Source organism: Chamaea fasciata, unplaced genomic scaffold (genome assembly GCF_029207755.1).
Source record: "Chamaea fasciata isolate MVZ Bird 193981 ecotype frontalis unplaced genomic scaffold, bChaFas1.0.hap1 SCAF_1279, whole genome shotgun sequence".
Classification (NCBI taxonomy): Eukaryota; Metazoa; Chordata; class Aves; order Passeriformes; family Sylviidae; genus Chamaea; species Chamaea fasciata.
Window position 1 is genome coordinate 1 of NW_027095364.1, and position 21457 is coordinate 21457.

General features: G+C 53.6%; 2 protein-coding genes and 2 long non-coding RNA genes across 8 annotated transcripts; 1 reads left to right on the forward strand and 3 right to left on the reverse strand.

The window, feature by feature from the left end:
- Positions 1–1333: 1333 nt before the first annotated feature.
- Positions 1334–4583, reverse strand: LOC136284703 (uncharacterized). Of its 2 annotated transcripts, none has more exons than XR_010719259.1 (2): positions 4274–4583; positions 1334–1870 (listed from the first exon to the last, which is right to left on the reverse strand). It is a non-coding gene; the product is annotated as an uncharacterized lncRNA (long non-coding RNA). The 2 variants fall into 2 exon arrangements; XR_010719258.1 differs by lacking the exon at positions 4274–4583 and adding an exon at positions 2811–3257.
- On the forward strand, positions 4577–13938 carry LOC136284702 (SLAM family member 7-like). 4 transcript variants are annotated; one of them, XM_066175072.1, is made up of 10 exons: positions 4577–4706; positions 8202–8492; positions 8574–8843; positions 9440–9466; positions 10346–10447; positions 11117–11161; positions 11582–11631; positions 11976–12059; positions 12228–12289; positions 13317–13938. In XM_066175072.1, exons 1-9 carry the CDS (start codon positions 4652–4654, stop codon positions 12264–12266), a joined length of 963 nt encoding a protein of 320 aa, XP_066031169.1. In that variant the 5' UTR covers positions 4577–4651; the 3' UTR covers positions 12267–12289; positions 13317–13938. The 4 variants fall into 4 exon arrangements, with proteins under 4 accessions (XP_066031169.1, XP_066031170.1, XP_066031171.1 ...); XM_066175073.1 differs by having other exon boundaries at positions 13320–13938; XM_066175074.1 differs by having other exon boundaries at positions 13846–13933.
- A 1787-nt stretch (positions 13939–15725) lies between these two features.
- On the reverse strand, positions 15726–21338 carry LOC136284701 (coatomer subunit alpha-like; the record flags this gene model as incomplete). The annotated part of the gene is made up of 4 exons (XM_066175069.1): positions 15726–16162; positions 17686–17880; positions 20191–20352; positions 21108–21338. Coding segments are annotated over 4 exons (648 nt in total), but the record flags the coding sequence as incomplete, so codon positions are not given.
- LOC136284704 (uncharacterized) lies at positions 19234–20184 on the reverse strand. The gene is made up of 3 exons (XR_010719260.1): positions 19600–20184; positions 19522–19542; positions 19234–19437 (listed from the first exon to the last, which is right to left on the reverse strand). It is a non-coding gene; the product is annotated as an uncharacterized lncRNA (long non-coding RNA).
- Positions 21339–21457: the final 119 nt, after the last annotated feature.

Consider the following 21457-nt stretch of genomic DNA (forward strand, 5'->3'; position numbering starts at 1 on the left):
CGGAAAAAAAATACCCAAACAACCCTAACATCCCGAAAAAAACCCCCCACCCAACCCACCATCAAAATCCAGGTAAAAGTACCCAAAAAACCCCACCAAAACCATCCAAACCCCTCCAAATCCAGGTAAAACCACCCGAAACCCCCAAATAAACGCCCCCAAATCCCCCCAAATTGGGAATTGAATCCCCGTACCCAAAGAGCGGCGAGGGTGAGGAGCAGCCGGAGCCAAAATCCGAATAATCCCATCCCGGGCTCACGGAGCTCCGGGTTTGGCTCCCGGGGCTGCCAGGGAGATTTTCAGCCCCGGGCCTCTCATTTCCTGTTCTTTATTTTTTGGGGCGGCTGAAAGAGTTGAAATTTTTTTTTTTTTTTTTTGCCTTTTTTGTGTCCGTGGGTTGGAAATTATTCAAAGCGCGAGGTTGGGTTTCGAGGCCCGAGGGGGAAAAAGAAAAAAAAGCAGAGAAAATTAAATTTGTTTGGGGTTTTCCCCACCTGAATTGTCTGTAAACGCTCTGGAGGAAGAGGAGTAATTTGGTTTAAAATGGAAAAATTTTTTTTCGGATTTCTTTTTCTAGCTCTGGAGAGGTGGAAGCGCCGAAAGGATTCTGCTGAAGGAGTGGGTGGTTCCTCACATCCCAAAATGTGCTCCGTCTTCCTCAAAATCTGCTCAATTCCCACAAGTTTGGGAAAATCCTCCCCAAAATCTGCTTTATTCTACCCAAAATCTGCTCCATCCTCCAAAAATCTGCTCCATCCTCTCAAAATTTGGGAAAATCTCAACCTAATCTGCTCATCCTCACCAAAATCTGCTCCATCCTCCCCAAAATCTGCTTTTTTCTCCCCAAATAGTCTGCTTCATCTCCCACAAATTGCTCCATCCTCCCAAAATTGCTCCATCCTCCCAAAATCTGCTTTATCTCCCCAAAATCTGCTCCATCCTCCCAAAATCTGCTCCATCCTCTCAAAATTGGGAAAATCCTTCCATAAAATCTGCTCCATCCTCCCAAAATCTGCTTTTTTCTCCCCAAAATCTGCTCCATCCTCCCAAAATCTGCTCCATCCTCCCAAAATTTGGGAAAATCCTTCCAAAATCTGCTCCATCCTCCAAATCTGCTCAATTCTCCCAAAATCTGCTCCATCCTACCAAAATTTGGGAAAACCCTTCCCAAAATCTGCTCCATCCACCCCAAATCTGCTTTTTCTCACCCAAAATCTGCTCAATTCTCCCCAAAATCTGCTCAATTCTCCCAAAAAATTTAGGAAAACCCCAAATTTCCCGGGGAATTTCCCAGCCTGGAGCTCCGTGGACGGGAAGTCCCCCAAAAAACTCACCTGGGAGAAGCCGAATTCTCGTTCTGGTGAATTTGGGGCGAATTTGGGAAAAAAATTCGTTGTGGATGGAAAAACCTTGATTAGTTTTAGTGGAGGAGCTTTGAAACCCGAATTCGAAATTTTTTTTTTTTTGCTTTTTTTCTCCGAATTTCCCCAAATTTTCGGGAATTCCGGGATTTCCGAGGTGGGAGAAGAGCTCTGGAGCAAAACAATCCAAGCTGTGAATGGATTTTTCCAAATTCGGAGTTCCTTGGGCGCCTCCAAGGGACAAAATCTCAGGATTTTTAACCCAAATCCGGCCTTGGGACAGGTTTTGCTGCCGGGAAATGGAACAAAAACAACGAAAACCCCAAAACCGCCCCAAAAAAAACCCCACCCAGGATATTCTGTGAAGCTCCTCCTCCCTTTGCCCAGAAACACCTGATAATATTGAAAATAAAAAAACCCCAAAATTGTCATTTCTCGAACGTTTAGTGTTTTAATTAACGGCTTGGCTGATGGACGAGAGATGTTGGGCAACCCTCTGGAGGCTCGGTCTGGAATCGAAAAGGAGGGGAAAAGAGGAGAAAAGGGGAAACAAAGAGGAAAAAAAGAGGAAAAAAGAGGGAAAAAAAAAAGAGGGGGAAAAAAAGAGGAAAAAAAGATGGGAAAAGGAGGGAAAAGAGGAATAAAGAGGAGAAAAAAGGGGAAAAAAGGGAAAAAAAGAGGGGGGAAAATAAGAGAGGAAAAAGATGGGGAAAAGAGGGAAAAAAAGAGGAATAAAGAGAGAAAAAAGGAAAAAAAGAGGAAAAAAGAGGAAAAAGAGGAAAAAAAGAGGAGAAAAAGGGAAAAGAGGGAAAAAAGAGGATAAATAGAGGATAAAGTATGAGGAAAAGGATAGGAAAAAGATGAGAAAAGAAGAGGAATAAAGAGGAAAAAGAAAGAGGAGAGGAAAAAGAAAAAAAAGAGGAAAATGGTGGAAGGGTAGGAAGAGAGAGGAAAAAAAGGAGAAAAAAGGGGGAAAAAGTGGAAAAAAAGGAGAGGAAAAGTGGAAAAAAGAAAAAAGAGGAGAAAAAGGAGGGAAAAGAGGAAGGAGAAAGGAGGGAGAAAAAGGAGGGAAATAAAGAGGAAAAGGAGAAGGTGACATTGTGGGGTTGTCACCCATCCCGGCCGCCCCCGGTCACGCGGAATTTGGGAATAAAACGGGTGACCAAAACCTCGCCAGGAATTCTTTCCCCCTCCAAAAAACCACCCCCCAAAACAAACAAAAAAACCACCAAAAAAACTCCGAAACAAAACAGGAAGAAACACCAAAAGCCCAAAACCAACCAAACAAAAAAAAAAACAGCGGACCAAACAAACAAACAAAAACAAAAACAAAAACAAACTATAAAAAACCAAACAAAACACAGAAAAAAAAAAAAAAAAAAGAAAAAATCCACCAAAAAAAAAAAAAACCCACAAACCCCCCCCCCAAAAAACCCCCAAAAAACCCACCCAAAAAATCCAGGATTTTTTTTTAATTTTGGGATCCCTCAGACGCTTTCCAGGGGAAGGATTTGGAATTCCAGGCGGGATTCCTGGGCTCCGGGAGGTTTTTGTTGTCCCCGCGGCTTCCCACGGGCGGGGGGGACAGAGGGACAAAGGGAGCCCCCGACCCCCCCGCGGGGCCCTGACCCACGTTGGGGACGGCCCGGAGACGTCCCCGGGGACAGGGCCCGCGCCACCTCCCCGCGGGGGACGGGGAAAAAAAGGGTTTTTTCCTTGAAATCCGTGTGAAATTCCACGTAGGGGAAGGGTTTTTCCTGAAAAATCCTCCCCAAAATCCCCCTAAAATCATCCCGAAATCCCCCTAAAATCCATCCCAAAATCCCTCTAAAATCCATCCCGAAATCCCCCTAAAATCCATCCCCAAATCCCCCTAAAATCCATCCCCAAATCCCCCTAAAATCCATCCCGAAATCCCCCTAAAATCCATCCCGAAATCCCCCCAAAATCCATCCCCAAATCCCCCCAAAATCCATCCCCAAATCCCCCTAAAATCCATCCCCAAATCCCCCTAAAATCCATCCCCAAATCCCCCTAAAATCCATCCCGAAATCCCCCTAAAATCCATCCCCAAATCCCCCTAAAATCCATCCCGAAATCCCCCTAAAATCCATCCCCAAATCCCCCCAAAATCCATCCCCAAATCCCCCCAAAATCCATCCCCAAATCCCCCTAAAATCCATCCCCAAATCCCCCTAAAATCCATCCCAAATCCCCCTAAAATCCATCCCCAAATCCCCCTAAAATCCATCCCCAAATCCCCCTAAAATCCATCCCCAAATCCCCCTAAAATCCATCCCCAAATCCCCCTAAAATCCATCCCCAAATCCCCCTAAAATCCATCCCCAAATCCCCCCAAAATCCATCCCCAAATCCCCCCAAAATCCATTCCCAAAATCCCCCTAAAATCCATCCCGAAATTCCACGCAGGGGAAGGGGTTCATCCTGAAATCCATCTCAAAATTCCCCCACGAGGGGGAAGAGTTTCCCCTCAAACCCATCCCGAATTTCTTCCCTGGGGGAAGGGTTTGCCCTGAAATCCATCCCGAAATTCCATGGAGGGAAACGGTTTTCCCTAAAATCCATCCCTCTCCTTCCTCTCCTTCTTCCCCACTCCAAAGCCAGGTCGGATCCACCTGGGATAAGGGAACCGGGCCGGGATTTTTTTGGATTTCCAGTCCCTTTTCCATCCCAAACCATCCCAGGATTCCCTGGGCTGGTTTATTTGGGGTTTTTGGGATAAATCCTTTCCCGGTCCAGGTTTTTCCATGGATTCTCCATCCCTGCAAGTCTCCAAGGCCAGGTTGGGGTTAGGGGAAGGTCCCTGCCCTCGGAACCGGGGTGGAATTTTTTGGGGGGGGGAGATTTCAGGTTCCCTTCCCACCCAAAACCATTCCATGACCTGGGCTCACCCTCGTTCCTCAAGGACGCCCCGGGAGATCCCAACTTCCCAATCCGTGAAATTCCCTGGGATAACGCTCTCCGGGCCGGTCCCCACGGAGCGCCTGAGTCATTTGTCACACGCCGCGACCACAGCGACTCTTTCTGTCCCCGCTGCTCCAGCGCCATTCTCACCTCCCTTTGGAAAATGTTATTTTTCTACGAATGTTCCATTGTGAGCGCGACTCCGCCGTCCACATTTTTTATCTTCAGCCCGGTTCAAACCAAACCCCCCCCCAGAAGCCGATGGGGCCGCCCAGGCGCCGTTTCTGCCTCCTCGTTCCTTTTTTTTGTCACCGACGTTTCCTGAGCGCTCGGTGAACCGGAACCCGCTCCGTTTTCGGGCGCCCATGGAGGAGTTTTGGCTCCGGCTCCTCGCCCTCCTCGCGCTCCTCACCCGAACCTGTGAGTGCCCCGTGCCCCTGCTCCCTCGGGAACCGCGTTTTGGGGCGGGTTTGGGGGTTTTTGGGGTCAGGGGAGGTGTGGGAACGCCAGAGCAGCTGGGCGGGGTGGGGTTTGTGCCAGATGTTGGGGTCTGGGCGCTGCCGTGGGTCTCCGGGAGCGACCGCGGCCAGGACGGAGCCGCCAGGTTCCAGGGGGTGACGACGCGGTCGTTGAAAATTCCCTCGCAACCCAAACCTCTCCAGGCCGCAGGACGTTGTTTTTACACCGCAACGACACAGACTTCGAGTCAGGAAGGCTGAAAATGACTTTTTTTTTTAAAAAAAAAATTTATTTATTTTTGGGATGCGTTCCTTTTTGATACGTCGTTTTTACGCGGATCGATCCGATTGGCGGGACGAAGAGGAACCTTTTTAATTCCACCGCTTAGGCGGGAGGGACATCAAGGAGAAATCCCTCTTAGGGAAAGGAGCGGAAACAAAAGTTGTAGTTTATAAAAAAAAAACCCCCACATCTTTTTTGTTCATAGAAAAGGATTTTTAGAGAACGAAAACGTCGCAGGTACGGAACCAAGGCTACAGGCCAGGAGCTCCCTGATGGGGCAACCAAAGGGGAAGATTGGGCAACCGAGGGGGGACACGTGCCCCCGGCCCTCCCCTGGCCATGGGAACCTTCTAGAAAGGAGTGACCGGCTCCATCCCTGGCCCAGACGTTCTCCTGCTCCTCTCGGGTTTTGGTGGGTTTTATTTTTGACCGAAAAAAAAAGGAGGAAATTGTGCAAGTTTCAGCCCCTCCCTGCAGCCTCTGAGGGGGTTTATCACACGAACCAGCTCGGGCTTCAGTTAAACCCCAAATTTTCGGCGAGTTTATCTTCCCCCTGCAGCTTTCCCTCCCTGCGCTCGGAGACATTCCGTTGTCCAAGTCCAAGAGGTGCCCGAGGCTGAGGGAGCCAGAAATTCCGAGCCAGGATCAGTTCCCTGTTAGAAAAATCGGGAAGAAAAACTCAAGTCTCGGTCTAGACTAGCGCGGGGTTTGGGTTTGTGGTTGTTTGGTTTTTTTTGGAAATGGGAAGCGGAGAAAAACTGATGAATTGAATTCCGCGAATTCCTTCTCCCTTGAATTGGTGATGTGGTCATGGTCATGGCCAAGGTCGTGGTGTGGTCACGAGAGGGAAGGGACGGGCCCAGGAGGGATCCTGGAGCTGGTCCTGGGGTCAGCCAAAGGAGGGTGGGAGGGTTCTCGTCGCTGGCCTGGTGGGATCCCAACTGGAATGGTGAGATCCCAACTGGAATGGTGAGAACCCAACTGGAATGGTGAGAACCCAACTGGAATGGTGAGAACTCAGCGGGAATCATGAGATCCCAACTGGAATGGTGAGAACCCAATGGGAATGGTGAGATCCCAATGGGAATGGTGAGATCCCAACTGGAATGGTGAAATCCCAACTGGAATGGTGAGAACCCAACTGGAATGGTGAAATCCCAACTGGAATGGTGAGAACCCAATGGGAATGGTGAAATCCCAACTGGAATGGTGAGAACTCAGCGGGAATCATGAGATCCCAACTGGAATGGTGAGAACCCAATGGGAATCATGAGATTCCAACTGGAATGGTGAAATCGCAACTGGAATGGTGAGAAGCCAACGGGAATCATGAGATCCCAACTGGAATGGTGAGAAGCCAACGGGAATCATGAGATTCCAACTGGAAAGGTGGGATCCCAACGGGAATCATGAGATCCCAACTGGAATGGTGAGAACCCAACGGGAATCATGACATTCCACCAGGAACTGTTGAGAGTCCACCTGGAATGGTGAGACCCCAGCTGGAATCATGAGATCCCACCCAAAATCTCGAGGTCCCCCCAGGGCCTGGTGCCCCCACCCCAAAAAGGTCACGGAACCATCGGAGCAGGTCCGGAGGAGACCCTGGGGTCAGGAATGGACACAGGGAACGGTCACTCTGGAGAGCAGACACAGGGAACGGTCACTCCGGAGAGGGGACACAGGGAACGGTCACTCTGGAGAGGGGACACAGGGAACGGTCACTCTGGAGAACAGGACACAGGGAACGGTCACTCTGGAGAGCAGACACAGGGAATGGTCACTGGAGAAGGGACACAGGGAATGGTCACTCTGGAGAGGGGACACAGGGAACGGTCACTCTGGGGAGGGGACACAGGGAACGGTCACTCTGGGGAGGGGACACAAGGAACGGTCACTCTGGAGAACAGGACACAGGGAATGGTCACTCCGGAGAGGGGACACAGGGAACGGTCACTCTGGAGAGGGGACACAGGGAATGGTCACTCTGGAGAGGGGACACAGGGAACGGTCACTCTGGGGAGGGGACACAGGGAATGGTCACTCCGGGGAGGGGACACAGGGAACGGTCACTCTGGAGAGGGGACACAGGGAATGGTCACTGGAGAAGGGACACAGGGAATGGTCACTGGAGAGCAGACACAGGGAATGGTCACTCTGGAGAACAGGACACAGGGAACGGTCACTCTGGAGAACAGGACACAGGGAACGGTCACTCTGGAGAGGGGACACAGGGAACGGTCACTCCGGAGAGGGGACACAGGGAACGGTCACTCTGGAGAGGGAAGACATGGCGGAGCCGCTCCGTCCACCCCTGGCAGCGTCCAAGGCCGGGCTGGACAGGGCTTGGAGCACCCCGGGGTGCTGGAGGGCGTCGGGGATTTTAGGGGAGTGGGAGGAGAAGGTCTGAAGGTCCCTCCCAGCCCAAAATTGTCCCCCGAGGGGCAGCCGGACGTCCCTGTCCTGCTGAGGTCACCCCGAGTGACCCTTCCCCCCCTGACCTTCCCGTCTGTGGGTCCCGGTTCTCGTTTCCCTCTCGGTTCCTCTCCTGGGGGTGGCCTCGTGCTCTTCGTCCTCCTCCTCCTCCTCCTCCTCCTCCTCCCAGGGATCCTTCCGTGAGCCTCCAGAGAGCCCCGGCCCCGGTGGGCTTCGTGCTCTGGGCTCAGAGACCTCATCCCGCCTTGATCCCAGCTTTTCACCCATCCCACCTTGATCCCACCTTGATCCCACCTTGATCCCACCTTGATCCCACCTTGATCCCATCTTCATCCCACTTTCATCCCACCTTGATCCCACCTTCATCCCACCTTCATCCCATCTTCATCGCAGCATTTCATCCCACCTTGATCCCACCTTGATTCCATCTTGATCCCACCTGGATCCCATCTTGATTTTATCTTCATCCCACCCTAATCCCAGCTTTTCATCCCACCTTGATCCCACCTTGATCCCACCTTGATCCCATCTTCATCCCAGCTTTTCATCCCACCTTGATCCCACCTTGACTCCATCTTGATCCCATCTTCATCCCGCCCCGATCCCAGCCTTTCATCCCACCTCGATCCCTCCTTCCTCCCGCGCTCACTCCCCCTTCATCCCAGCATTCCCATCCCAGCTTTTCGTCCCATTTTCATCCCCCCTCCATCCCACCCTCACCCCGTGCTCTCTCCCCAGGCAGCGCCAGCGACCCCACAGAGGTGACCGGGGCCGTGGGCGGGTCCGTCACCTTCCGCAGCAACGGCACAGACGGAAACGCGGCGTTCTGGAGTTTCGGGAACGATCACATAGTGACCGTGGCGTTTAAGGATCCTTCTCAACCCATATTTGCGAAAGAATACGAAGCTCGTTTCGCTGTCTCCGAGGACGGCTGGGCACTCAGCATCTCCCAGCTGAGGATGGAGGACGCCGGGACCTACTCTGTAAAGATCGACGGAAAAACATCCACCTTCACCCTCCGGGTGTACAGTAGGTGCTCCTAGAGTCGTTTTGGGGTTTTTACACCGAAAACAAGAGAGATTTCTGACCCCCCGCCCCCCGTGCCCGCAGAGGAGCTGACAGAGCCCACGGTGACCTGCGAGACCCAGAACTGCTCAGGTGGGAGATGCCGCATCTCCCTGCGCTGCTCCGTGCCCGGCGCCGGCTTCGGGAACGTCTCCTACACCTGGAGAGCGCGGGATGGGCAGTGGGAACGGCAATCCGTGGTGCTGGCGGTGAATCAATCCTCCCAGGAGGAGCCGGAGCCGCTGACGTGCGCGGCCCGGAACGCCGTCAGCAGCAGGAGCGTCACCGTCGCCAGCCCCGGGGGGCTGTGCTCAGGTGAGAGCCGGGCACAGGTGGGAATTTGGGACGGGCTGATCCTGCTCCCCTGAGAACGCTGGGAAAGGCCGGGATTGGGGATGGGGTGGGATTGGGATGGGATGGGATGGGATTGGGATGGGATGGGAGTGTTGGGGTTGGGGTGGGATTGGGATGGGATGGGATGGGATGGAATGGGATGGATGGGAATGTTGGGGTTGGGGATGGGATGGGAATGTTGAGGTTGGGATGAAGCTGATCCTGGTCCCTTGAGAGCCAGGAAAAGTTTGGAATTGGGATGATTTGATCTGGCTACCCCTGAGGGCGAAGGAAAGATGGAGGGGAAGGTGGGTTGGGCTGATCCCGCTCCCCTGAGAGCCAGGTGGGATTTGGGGTCGGGATGGGCTGGGAATGTTGGGGTTGGGCTGGGCTGATCCCACTCCCCTGAGAGCCAGGTGGGATTTGGGGTCGGGATGGGCTGGGAATGTTGAGGTTGGGATGGGCTGATCCCATTTCCCAAGAACCAGGTGGGATTTGGGGTCGGGATTTGGGGCCGGGCCGGGCTCGGGGTGCCGAGGGAAGCTCTGACCCCTGTCCCTGTTCTGTCCCCTCGCCAGGAAACTCCACACACCCTCCCGGCCCCGGTGAGCTGCCACGCCCTGTCCATGTCCAGCCGTGTCCCCGAGTGTCCCCGAGTGTCCCCGAGTGTCCCTGAGTGTCCCTGAGTGTCCCTGAGTGTCCCCAAGTGTCCCCGAGTGTCCCTGAGTGTCCTTGAGTGTCCCTGAGTGTCCCCAAGTGTCCCCGAGTGTCCCCGAGTGTCCCCGAGTGTCCCTGAGTGTCCCTGAGTGTCCCCAAGTGTCCCCGAGTGTCCCTGAGTGTCCCCAAGTGTCCCCGAGTGTCCCTGAGTGTCCCTGAGTGTCCCCAAGTGTCCCCGAGTGTCCCTGAGTGTCCCCAAGTGTCCCCGAGTGTCGGGAGCAGCTTTTCCGTGTCCGGCCGGGGAGGGGGATCGGGGAGCCTGAGCCCAGCCCCCTCCAGCTCCTCCCAAAAACCCTTCCCAGGGAATGTTCCGGATCTTCCCGCAGCTCCCGGGGACGGGCCGAGGAGCGGTGGCCCCAAACCCCAACCCCGAGAGGTTCCCACCCAACAGCCGGGGGTTTGGGGATTTGGGGGATTTGGGGGATTTGGGGGATTTGGGGGATTCTGGGAATCTCCCGCTGCTGCTCCTGCCAAGCCGCTCGTCCTTGTCCAGAGTTCCTTTCCAACCCAAAAACTGTGGGATTTGGGGATTTTGGGGATTTGGGGATTTGGGGATTCGGGGATTTTGGGGATTCTGGGATTTGGGGATTTTGGGGATTCTGGGATTTGGGGATTTTGGGGCTTTGGGGATTCTGACTCTGCTGCTCCCGCCAAGCCGCTCGTCCTCGTCAAGTTCCCCCGGACCGAGGGATGGGGGAGGGGTTGGAGGCCAAATCCCCGATGCCGGGAAGAGCCGGGTCGATTTTGGGATCCTCTCCCCTTTCCAGGCGCCTTTTCCCACAGCGGGGCCGGGATCGGGATCACAGCTGGGATTGCAGCCGCGGTTGGAGTTTCGGTGGCTTTCGTCGTTTTCTTCTGCAAATCCAAAGGTGAGGGTGGAAAATCCCTGGAGCCCTGGGAGGGACCTGGGACCTGGGAGGGGACAGAGGGCGGGGCGGATTTGGGGTGGATTTAGGGGGATTTGGGGTGGATTTGGGGGGATTTGGGGGGATTTGGGGTGGATTTAGGGGGATTTGGGGGGATTTGGGAGGATTTGGGGTGGATTTAGGGGGATTTGGGGGGATTTGGGTGATTTGGGGCAGATTTGGGGGGGATTTGGGTTGGTTTGGGGCAGATTTGGGGGGATTTGGGGCAGATTTGGGGGGATTTGGGGGGATTTGGGGTGGATTTGGGGCAGATTTTGGGTGGATTTGGGGGGATTTGGGGTGGATTTGGGGTGGATTTTGGGTGGATTTGGGGCAGATTTGGGTCTGATTTGGGGTGGATTTGGGGCAGATTTTGGGTGGATTTGGGTCTGATTTGGGGCAGATTTTGGGTGGATTTGGGTCTGATTTGGGGTGGATTTGGGTCTGATTTTGGGTGGATTTGGGGCAGATTTGGGGGGGATTTGGGGGGATCTGGGGGGATTTGGGGGGATTTGGGGCAGATTTTGGGTGGATTTGGGGCAGATTTGGGTCTGATTTGGGGTGGATTTGGGTCTGATTTTGGGTGGATTTGGGGCAGATTTGGGGTTCTGATTCTGTCACCTCTCCCCCCAGGCTGGAAGAAATTCCACCTCTCCCAATCCAGCCCTACAAACACAGGTGGGATTTCGGGAATTGCCTTTTTCCTGCTGGGAATATTCAGGGAATCACATTAAGGGTCGGGGAAATCCCCCCCAGTGCCGGGATTTGGGGTCGGGGCTGACGGAGTGGGAGGGGCTGAAACAACCGGGAATTTGGGATTTAAACCCCCCCCCCAAAAAAGCGGATTTTTTTTGGGATTCCCTGTCCTTGGTGCTGGAATTTCACCCCAATCCCACAGCACAGGGAGCGATGAGGAAAATTCCCACCTCCAGCACCTAAAAACCCCGATTTTAGGATCAAATCAAAAGGGGTTTTAGGGTCAAAATTTCACCCAAACCCGAATTCCTGAGGTTGGGATTCCCTCAGGAGCGCCCAGGGGGGGAATTTTCTGCATCCCAAAATCCCAAATTCCCGATTTTTTCCCCCCCATTTTTGCAGCGACCACAGAGTGCACGACGGTTTACGCCGAGGTGGGACTGTCCCAGCAGGTGAGTCCGGCTTTGGGGACACCTGGGCAATCCCTGCTTCCAAATTTTCGGGAATTCCAAGCCGGAGGTGACTCGAGAACGCCCGAACTCGCCCAAAAATTCCCCCCAAAAAAACTCTTCCAAAGGGAAGGATCAGAGGAAAAAAAAAAAAAAAAAAAAGGGATTTTTGGGGGAGAGTTTAAAATAATTTTGTTCCAAAACGATCCCAGGACGGTCCAACTTGAATTTGGGATGGGACAACACTTCCGAGAGATCTCTGGATTTGGGAATTTTGATTTTTTTTTTTTTGGATGCCCCAAAACACTTTTTCAATCCATTTTTTTTCCCCCCCTCCCCCTTTCCAGCGCATCCCCAACGGAATCAAATCCAAACCCACGGCTGGGGAATCCTCCAGCACCATTTATTCCCTGGTCAAGAGGCCGGAGCAGGTGAGCTGCGGGTGACCCCGTCCCTGGGATGGGCACAGGAGGGTCCAGATCCCACAGAAAATCCAGGAAAAATCCACAAAAAACCCCCAAAATACTGGATTTGTCTCTCCCTGAGGGGTGGAACCCCGGGACCCCAGACCCAGCTCGTGTCTCCTTTTGTCCTCGCAGGTGGAAAACGCCACCGTGACCGGCCTGGAGCTGGTCTAGAAGAACCTGGGGCTGGTTTTAAGGTACTGGAGCTGCTCCAGAACCACCTGGAGCTGATTTAAATATTTTAGAGCTCATTTAGAACCACCTGGAATTGATTGAAATGATTTAGAGCTCATTTAGAATAACCTGGAATTGATTTAAATAATTCGGAGCTCATTTAGAACCACCTGGAATTGATTTAAATGATTTAGAGCTCATTTAGAACCACCTGGAATTGATTGAAATGATTTAGAGCTCATTTAGAATAACCTGGAATTGATTTAAATAATTCGGAGCTCATTTAGAACTACCTGGAATTGATTTAAATAATTCGGAGCTCATTTAGAACCACCTGGAATTGATTTAAATAATTCGGAGCTCATTTAGAACTACCTGGAATTGATTTAAATAATTCGGAGCTCATTTAGAACCACCTGGAATTGATTGAAATATTTTAGAGCTCATTTAGAACCACCTGGAATTGATTGAAATATTTTAGAGCTCATTTAGAACCACCTGGAATTGATTGAAATGATTTAGAGCTCATTTAGAATAACCTGGAATTGATTTAAATAATTCGGAGCTCATTTAGAATAACCTGGAATTGATTGAAATATTTTAGAGCTCATTTAGAACCACCTGGAATTGATTTAAGTATTTTAGAGCTCATTTTGAACCACCTGGAATTGATTGAAATGATTTAGAGCTCATTTAGAACCACCTGGAATTGATTGAAATGATTTAGAGCTCATTTAGAATAACCTGGAATTGATTTAAATAATTTGGAGCTCATTTAGAACCACCTGGAATTGATTTAAATATTTTAGAGCTCATTTAGAACCACCTGGAATTGATTTAAATATTTTAGAGCTCATTTAGAACCACCTGGAATTGATTTAAATATTTTAGAGCTCATTTAGAACCACCTGGAATTGATTTAAATGATTTGGAGATTTAAATAATTCTCGTCGGGAACAAGCTGGAGTTGTTTTCAAGAGCCTGGGGCTGGTCTAGGAGGATCTGGGGCTGGATTAAAGGACTTGGGAATGATTTGAGTTTCCCTCTCAGCAGCCTCACTTTGGGATTTCACAGAGGATTTCGGGACGTTGCTCCTCGATTTGGGGATTTCGGGACATTTCTCCTCGATTTGGGGATTTCAAGGCGGATTTTGGGACGTTTCTCCTCGATTTTGGCCGCTCCCCGAAATCCCAAAGCCCTCCAGGACCATCAGCTCCAATCCCACCCCCAAACCAAGGTCCAGTTTGGACACCTCCAGCAATTCAGCAATTCCGATTATTTTTTCAAACCTCCTTTTCTAATTTTTTTTTTTTCTTTTTGGAAGGAATTCCCTCAAAAAGTTAAAAAAAAAAAAAAGGAATTCTGACTTTTTCCTTTTTTTTCGCACAACCCTTTTTCCTTCTTTGCTTCTTTTTTGAAGGAATTCCCCTCAAGAATTCTGAGGGGGGTTTTTTTTTTTAAGCCCTTAAAAAAGAAAAAAGAGTGATTTTACATTTTTGTAAACAGATTTAGTAAATTTTTCTCTCTTTTTTTTTTCCGTTTAAATTTTCTCTCTGTCGTGCCGCCGCCTTTCTCGGAGCCTCGCACACGACTTGCTGCAAACCACGGGAAATCACCCCAGGCAGTCGAAGGGAGGAAGCGCGAACACTTCTCCCCTCCGATTCCTCCTCCTGGTTCCAACACCTGCCGCCGTCCCCCGCCTCCCGCAGCCTCCGAGTTCTGCAGCACTTCCTCCGATTTTTAACGCCTTGCTAGAAACAAATTAATATTTTTGACCTCACTGATCCCCGCAGGGCCAGGATTTCAGATTTGGGAATTTTGGGGGGTTTTTTTTCTCTTTTTTTTATTTTGCTGCTAACGCTTTCAAACCAACCATTAATTAAAAAAAAAACAACCCCAGGAGGGGTTTTTGCTCCGAATCTTCAAATTTTTTTTTTCTCTCTATTTCTCCAAAAAATCCCCTTTATTTGCAAAGCCACGGTTTGAAACCGGAATAATAAATTAAGCAATATTAATAATTACAGTAATTCTAATACTTCGGATTCCACTCAGCAAGGTCTGTCCTTGCACCCCGTGGTTTTTTTTCAGTCAAGAGGGTTTTGGGGGTTTTTTTCTTTTTTAGATTTTTATTCCAGAATTTTATCACAGGATTTGCAAAGCTGTAATTTCAAAGTTGAATAATAAATTAAATATTAATTAAAATAATTTGGATTTCAGTTCAGCCTCTGTCTCAGCAAGGTCCGTCCCTGCCCCGCGGCCTTTTCGAAGTTCTCGATCGCAGAATTTGCACTCGGGGGCCACAAAAAACCTCGGGGGTTTTGGGAATTCTGCCAGGAATTTTGGGAATCCCGGAAAGAATCTGGGAATCCCAGCAGGAGTTTAGGGGATCCCAGCAGGAATTTTGGAAATCCCAGAAAGAATTTGGGAATCTCAGCAGGAATTTAGGGATCCCAGCAGGAATTTTGGGAAACCTGGAAAGAATTTAGGGATCCCAGAATGAATTTAGGGATCCCAGCAGGAATTTAGGGAATCTCAGCAGGAATTTGGGGATCCCAGCAGGAATTTGGGAATCCCAGCAGGAATTTAGGGATCCCAGCAGGAATTTAGGGAATCCCAGCAGGAATTTGGGAATCCCAGCAGGAATTTAGGGATCCCAGCAGGAATTTGGGGATCCCAGCAGGAATTTGGGGATCCCAGCAGGAATTTAGGGATCCCAGCAGGAATTTGGGAATCCCAGCAGGAATTTAGGGATCCCAGCAGGAATTTAGGGAATCTCAGCAGGAATTTAGGGAATCTCAGCAGGAATTTGGGGATCCCAGCAGGAATTTGGGGATCCCAGCAGGAATTTGGGAATCCCAGCAGGAATTTGGGGATCCCAGCAGGAATTTGGGGATCTCAGCAGGAATTTGGGGATCCCAGCAGGAATTTGGGAATCCCAGCAGGAATTTAGGGATCCCAGCAGGAATTTAGGGAATCTCAGCAGGAATTTGGGAATCCCAGCAGGAATTTAGGGATCCCAGCAGGAATTTGGGGATCCCAGCAGGAATTTGGGAATCCCAGCAGGAATTTGGGGATCCCAGCAGGAATTTGGGAATCCCAGCAGGAATTTTGGGATCCCAGCAGGAATTTGGGAATCTCAGCAGGAATTTGGGAATCCCAGCAGGAATTTGGGAATCCCAGCAGGAATCTCCAGGGGCAGACTGGGGAACACAGGGAACTTTTCCCCCTTTTCCCTCCTCCCCAAACCCATCCGAAAGTGCCCCCAAGCCCACGGCCTGGGCCCGGATTTTCCCATCCCTTTGGAAAACCGGGAATTCTCCTCCTTCCCCACCGCGCTAATTAACACACCCCACTAATTAACACGCTCCAGCTCCGAGTCATTCCGGGAAAACTCTGGAGAAGCCCCAGCTCTCCAAGCAGAGGCGGGAAAAGGGATTAAATTCCAAAGTTTCCAGCGTCTCAAACCAGGCGATTAACGAGCTTTATTAACGAGGGCAGCTCATTAAGTTGCCACGAGGACAAGACAAGGAGTCAACAGACACGGAGCCGCTTCCAGAGGGAGCAGGATTTCCCTGGATTTGGGGTTTTCCAAGGGATTGTTTCGGGGGCTTTCGAGGGGAGCGGAGGCGGTTGTGTCACCGCCAGGATTTGGGAAGAGAAAATCTGGGATGGAAGCTCAGGAAAACCTGGGAACAAAGGACAAAAACTTCCTGCTAAATGTGGGGGGGAAAAAAAAAACCTTCCGTGGCATTCCAGGGTGGGGAAAAAGACGGAAAAGGGGATGGGAATGGCCAAGGGGAGGGATTGGGGTGGGATTTCCTCATCCAGGAGAATTCCTAGCGGAACTGGAGGGGGCTGATGCGCAGCCCCAGCACGTCCTTCCCGATCTCCGTCACCTGCAGGGACAAACAGAGGGTTGGGGGGGGAAATCTGGGATTTACGGGGGAAAATCGGGGATTTAGGGGGGAAAATCGGGGATTTAGGGGGGAAAATCGGGGATTTAGGGGTGAAAGTCTGGGATTTAGGGGTGAAAATCTGGGATTTAAGGTGAAAACTCGGGATTTAGGGGGGAAAACTCAGGGTTTAGGGGTGAAAATTTGGGATCTAGGGGTGAAAATTGGGGATTTGGGGATGATAATCTGGGATTTAGGGGGGGAAAACTCGGGATTTAGGGGTGAAAATTTGGGATTTAGGGGTGAAAACTCAGGGTTTAGGGTTGAAAATCGGGAATTTAGGGATGAAAATGGGTTTTTCCCCCCCTAATCACAACACTGACCCCTCTAAACTCCTCCAAACCCCGAATTCCCACCCAGCAGGACGGAATTCCCAGGGAATGGCGCATTCCCTCACCGTGGTGACACACCCCGAATTCCCGCCCAACAGGACGGAATTCCCAGGGAATGGCGCATTCCCTCACCGTGGTGACACACCCCGAATTCCCGCCCAGCAGGACGGAATTCCCAGGGAACGGCGCGCCCCTCACCGTGGTGACACACCCCGAATTCCCGCCCAGCAGGACGGAATTCCCAGGGAATGGCGCATTCCCTCACCGTGGTGACACACCCCGAATTCCCGCCCCAACAGGACGGAATTCCCAGGGAATGGCGCATTCCCTCACCGTGGTGACACACCCCGAATTCCCGCCCCAACAGGACGGAATTCCCAGGGAACGGCGCATTCCCTCACCGTGGTGACACACCCCGAATTCCCGCCCAGCAGGACGGAATTCCCAGGGAACGGCGCGCCCCTCACCGTGGTGACACACCCCGAATTCCCGCCCCAGCAGGACGGAATTCCCAGGGAATGGCGCATTCCCTCACCGTGGTGACACACCCCGAATTCCCGCCCAGCAGGACGGAATTCCCAGGGAACGGCGCGCCCCTCACCGTGGTGACACACCCCGAATTCCCACCCAATAGGACGGAATTCCCAGGGAATGGTGTCCCCTCACCGTGGTGACACACCCCGAATTCCCGCCCAGCAGGACGGAATTCCCAGGGAATGGCGCGCCCCTCACCGTGGTGACACACCCCGAATTCCCGCCCCAACAGGACGGAATTCCCAGGGAACGGCGCGCCCCTCACCGTGGTGACACACCCCGAATTCCCGCCCAACAGGACGGAATTCCCAGGGAATGGCGCATTCCCTCACCGTGGTGACACACCCCGAATTCCCGCCCAGCAGGACGGAATTCCCAGGGAACGGCGCGCCCCTCACCGTGGTGACACACCCCGAATTCCCGCCCCAAGAGGACGGAATTCCCAGGGAATGGCGCATTCCCTCACCGTGGTGACACACCCCGAATTCCCACCCCAGCAGGACGGAATTCCCAGGGAATGGCGCGCCCCTCACCGTGGTGACACACCCCGAATTCCCGCCCAACAGGACGGAATTCCCAGGGAATGGCGCATTCCCTCACCGTGGTGACGCGGCAGAGCTGCCCGCGGAATTCCGGCGCGTAGCAGGCGCCGCTGAGCGGACAGCGCTCCACGGCCTTGCCGCGGTAGATGGGCCGGTAGGAGGCGGCGCAGATGTCGAAGGGGTTGTGCTGGTCGTAGTTGAGCTGGTGGCTGTCCACGGGGTTCTTCTCGCACGCCGCCAGGATCTTCCGCGTCTGGGGACGGGGACACCCCAAAAACGGGTCACAGAGGGGACAGGGACACCCCAAAAACGGGTCACAGAGGGGACAGGGACACCCCAAAAACGGGTCAGAGAGGGGACAGGGACACCCCAAAAACGGGTCAGAGAGGGGATTGGGGACATCCCAAAAACGGGTCAGAGAGGGGATTGGGGACACCCCAAAAACGGGTCAGAGAGGGGATTGGGGACACCCCAAAAACGGGTCACAGAGGGGAGTGGGGACACCCCAAAAACGGGTCAGAGAGGGGACAGGGACACCCCAAAAACGGGTCAGAGAGGGGATTGGGGACACCCCAAAAACGGGTCAGAGAGGGGATTGGGGACACCCCAAAAACGGGTCACAGAGGGGAGTGGGGACACCCCAAAAACGGGTCACAGAGGGGATTGGGGACACCCCAAAAACGGGTCAGAGAGGGGATTGGGGACACCCCAAAAACGGGTCAGAGAGGGGATTGGGGACACCCCAAAAACGGGTCACAGAGGGGATTGGGGACACCCCAAAAACGGGTCACAGAGGGGATTGGGGACACCCCAAAAACGGGTCACAGAGGGGAGTGGGGACACCCCAAAAACGGGTCAGAGAGGGGATTGGGGACACCCCAAAAACGGGTCAGAGAGGGGATTGGGGACACCCCAAAAACGGGTCACAGAGGGGATTGGGGACACCCCAAAAACGGGTCACAGAGGGGATTGGGGACACCCCAAAAACGGGTCACAGAGGGGAGTGGGGACACCCCAAAAACGGGTCAGAGAGGGGATTGGGGACACCCCAAAAACGGGTCACAGAGGGGATTGGGGACACCCCAAAAACGGGTCAGAGAGGGGATTGGGGACACCCCAAAAACGGGTCAGAGAGGGGATTGGGGACACCCCAAAAACGGGTCACAGAGGGGATTGGGGACACCCCAAAAACGGGTCACAGAGGGGATTGGGGACACCCCAAAAACGGGTCAGAGAGGGGATTGGGGACACCCCAAAAACGGGTCACAGAGGGGATTGGGGACACCCCAAAAACGGGTCAGAGAGGGGAGTGGGGACACCCCAAAAACGGGTCAGAGAGGGGACGGGGACACCCCAAAAACGGGTCAGAGAGGGGATTGGGGACACCCCAAAAACGGGTCACAGAGGGGATTGGGGACACCCCAAAAACGGGTCAGAGAGGGGATTGGGGACACCCCAAAAACGGGTCAGAGAGGGGATTGGGGACACCCCAAAAACGGGTCAGAGAGGGGATTGGGGACACCCCAAAAACGGGTCACAGAGGGGATTGGGGACACCCCAAAAACGGGTCACAGAGGGGATTGGGGACACCCCAAAAACGGGTCAGAGAGGGGATTGGGGACACCCCAAAAACGGGTCACAGAGGGGATTGGGGACACCCCAAAAACGGGTCAGAGAGGGGAGTGGGGACACCCCAAAAACGGGTCAGAGAGGGGACGGGGACACCCCAAAAACGGGTCAGAGAGGGGAGTGGGGACACCCCAAAAACGGGTCACAGAGGGGAGTGGGCTCAGCCCCTTTGGGGTCTCACCTGCCGGGTTTGGGGTCTCACCTGCCGGGTTTGGGGTCTCACCTGCCGGGTTTGGGGTCTCACCTGCCGGGTTTGGGGTCTCACCTGCCGGGTGTGGGGTCTCACCTGCCGGGTTTGGGGTCTCACCTGCCGGGTTTGGGGTCAGCCCCTTTGGGCTCTCACCTGCCGTGTTTGGGGTCTCACCTGCCGGGTTTGGGGTCTCACCTGCCGTGTTTGGGGTCTCACCTGCCGTGTTTGGGGTCTCACCTGCCGGGTTTGGGGTCTCACCTGCCGTGTTTGGGGTCTCACCTGCCGGGTTTGGGCTCAGCCCCTTTGGGGTCTCACCTGCCGGGTGTGGGGTCTCACCTGCCGGGTTTGGGCTCAGCCCCTTTGGGGTCTCACCTGCCGTGTTTGGGGTCTCACCTGCCGGGTTTGGGGTCTCACCTGCCGTGTTTGGGGTCTCACCTGCCGGGTTTGGGGTCTCACCTGCCGGGTTTGGGCTCTCACCTGCCGTGTTTGGGGTCTCACCTGCCGGGTTTGGGGTCTCACCTGCCGGGTTTGGGCTCTCACCTGCCGGGTTTGGGGTCTCACCTGCCGGGTTTGGGGTCTCACCTGCCGGGTGTGGGCTCTCACCTGCCGGGTTTGGGCTCAGCCCCTTTGGGCTCTCACCTGCCGGGTGTGGGGTCTCACCTGCCGGGTTTGGGGTCTCACCTGCCGGGTTTGGGGTCTCACCTGCCGGGTTTGGGGTCTCACCTGCCGGGTGTGGGCTCTCACCTGCTGGGCCACCTCGGGCTTGGGGCCGAGCTCCAGCAGGCGCCGGGCGAAGGTGGCGGCCGTCTTGAAGTTCTTGAGTTTGAAGAAGAGGTTGAGGGCGGTGCGGAGCACCAGGATCATGTGCACGGGCTGCAGGTTGGAGTGCGTGAAGTAGGCCGCCATCTGCCGGGGGGAAAAGGTGGAAAAGCCCGTGGGAATCCTTGGGAATGACGGGAATTGCCACAGGGAGTCCCCCTTCTCCGGGCAGCCCCCGCTGCGCTCGCCTCGGAGGCGCAAGGGCGGATTTGCAGGGAGCTTTTTCCCACCTCGGGAATTCCGTGTTTCCTCCTTCAGGAATCCCGCATTTCCCCCTCGGGATTTCCCACATTTCCCCATGGGAATTCCCACCTTTCCCCTCAGAATTCCCACCTTTCCCTTTGGGAATTCCCACTTTTCCCCTCAGAATTCCCACCTTTTCCCCTCGGGAATTCCCACCTTTCCCCTCGGGAAATCCCACCTTTCCCCTCAGAATTCCCACCTTTCCCCTCAGAATTCCCACCTTTCCCTTTGGGATTTCCCACCTTTCCCCTCAGAATTCCCACCTTCCCCCTCAGAATTCCCACCTTTCCCCTCGGGAATTCCCACCTTTCCCTTTGGGAATTCCCACCTTCCCCCTCGGGAATTCCCACCTTTCCCTTTGGGAATTCCCACCTTTCCCCTCAGAATTCCCACCTTTCCCTTTGGGATTTCCCACCTTTCCCCTCGGGAATTCCCACCTTTCCCTTTGGGAATTCCCACCTTTCCCCCTCAGAATTCCCACCTTTCCCCTCAGGAATTCCCACCTTTCCCCTGGGGAATTCCCACCTTTCCCCTCGGGAATTCCCACCTTTCCCCTCAGAATTCCCACCTTTCCCCTCATTCGGCCTTCCCTCCCTCACCTCGCAGATCCTCTTCTGCTGCTCCAGCGTCTCCTTGGGCAGTTTCTTCCTCTCGATCTCCATGGAGAGGCCCACGATGTACTCGCGGCAAATGGCGATCAGCTGCTGCGCCTTCGGGGAGCCGAGGGGGATCGAACCCGGCCCGGGGCCCGCGCTGGGATCCCCACCGTTCCCCCGCAGGATCCCCACGTTCCCCCGCAGGATCCCCACGTTCCCCCGCAGGATCCCCACCTTTCCCCCGCAGGATCCCCACGTTCCCCCGCAGGATCCCCACGTTCCCCCGCAGGATCCCCACGTTTCCCCGCAGGATCCCCACCTTCCCCCGCAGGATCCCCACCTTCCCCCGCAGG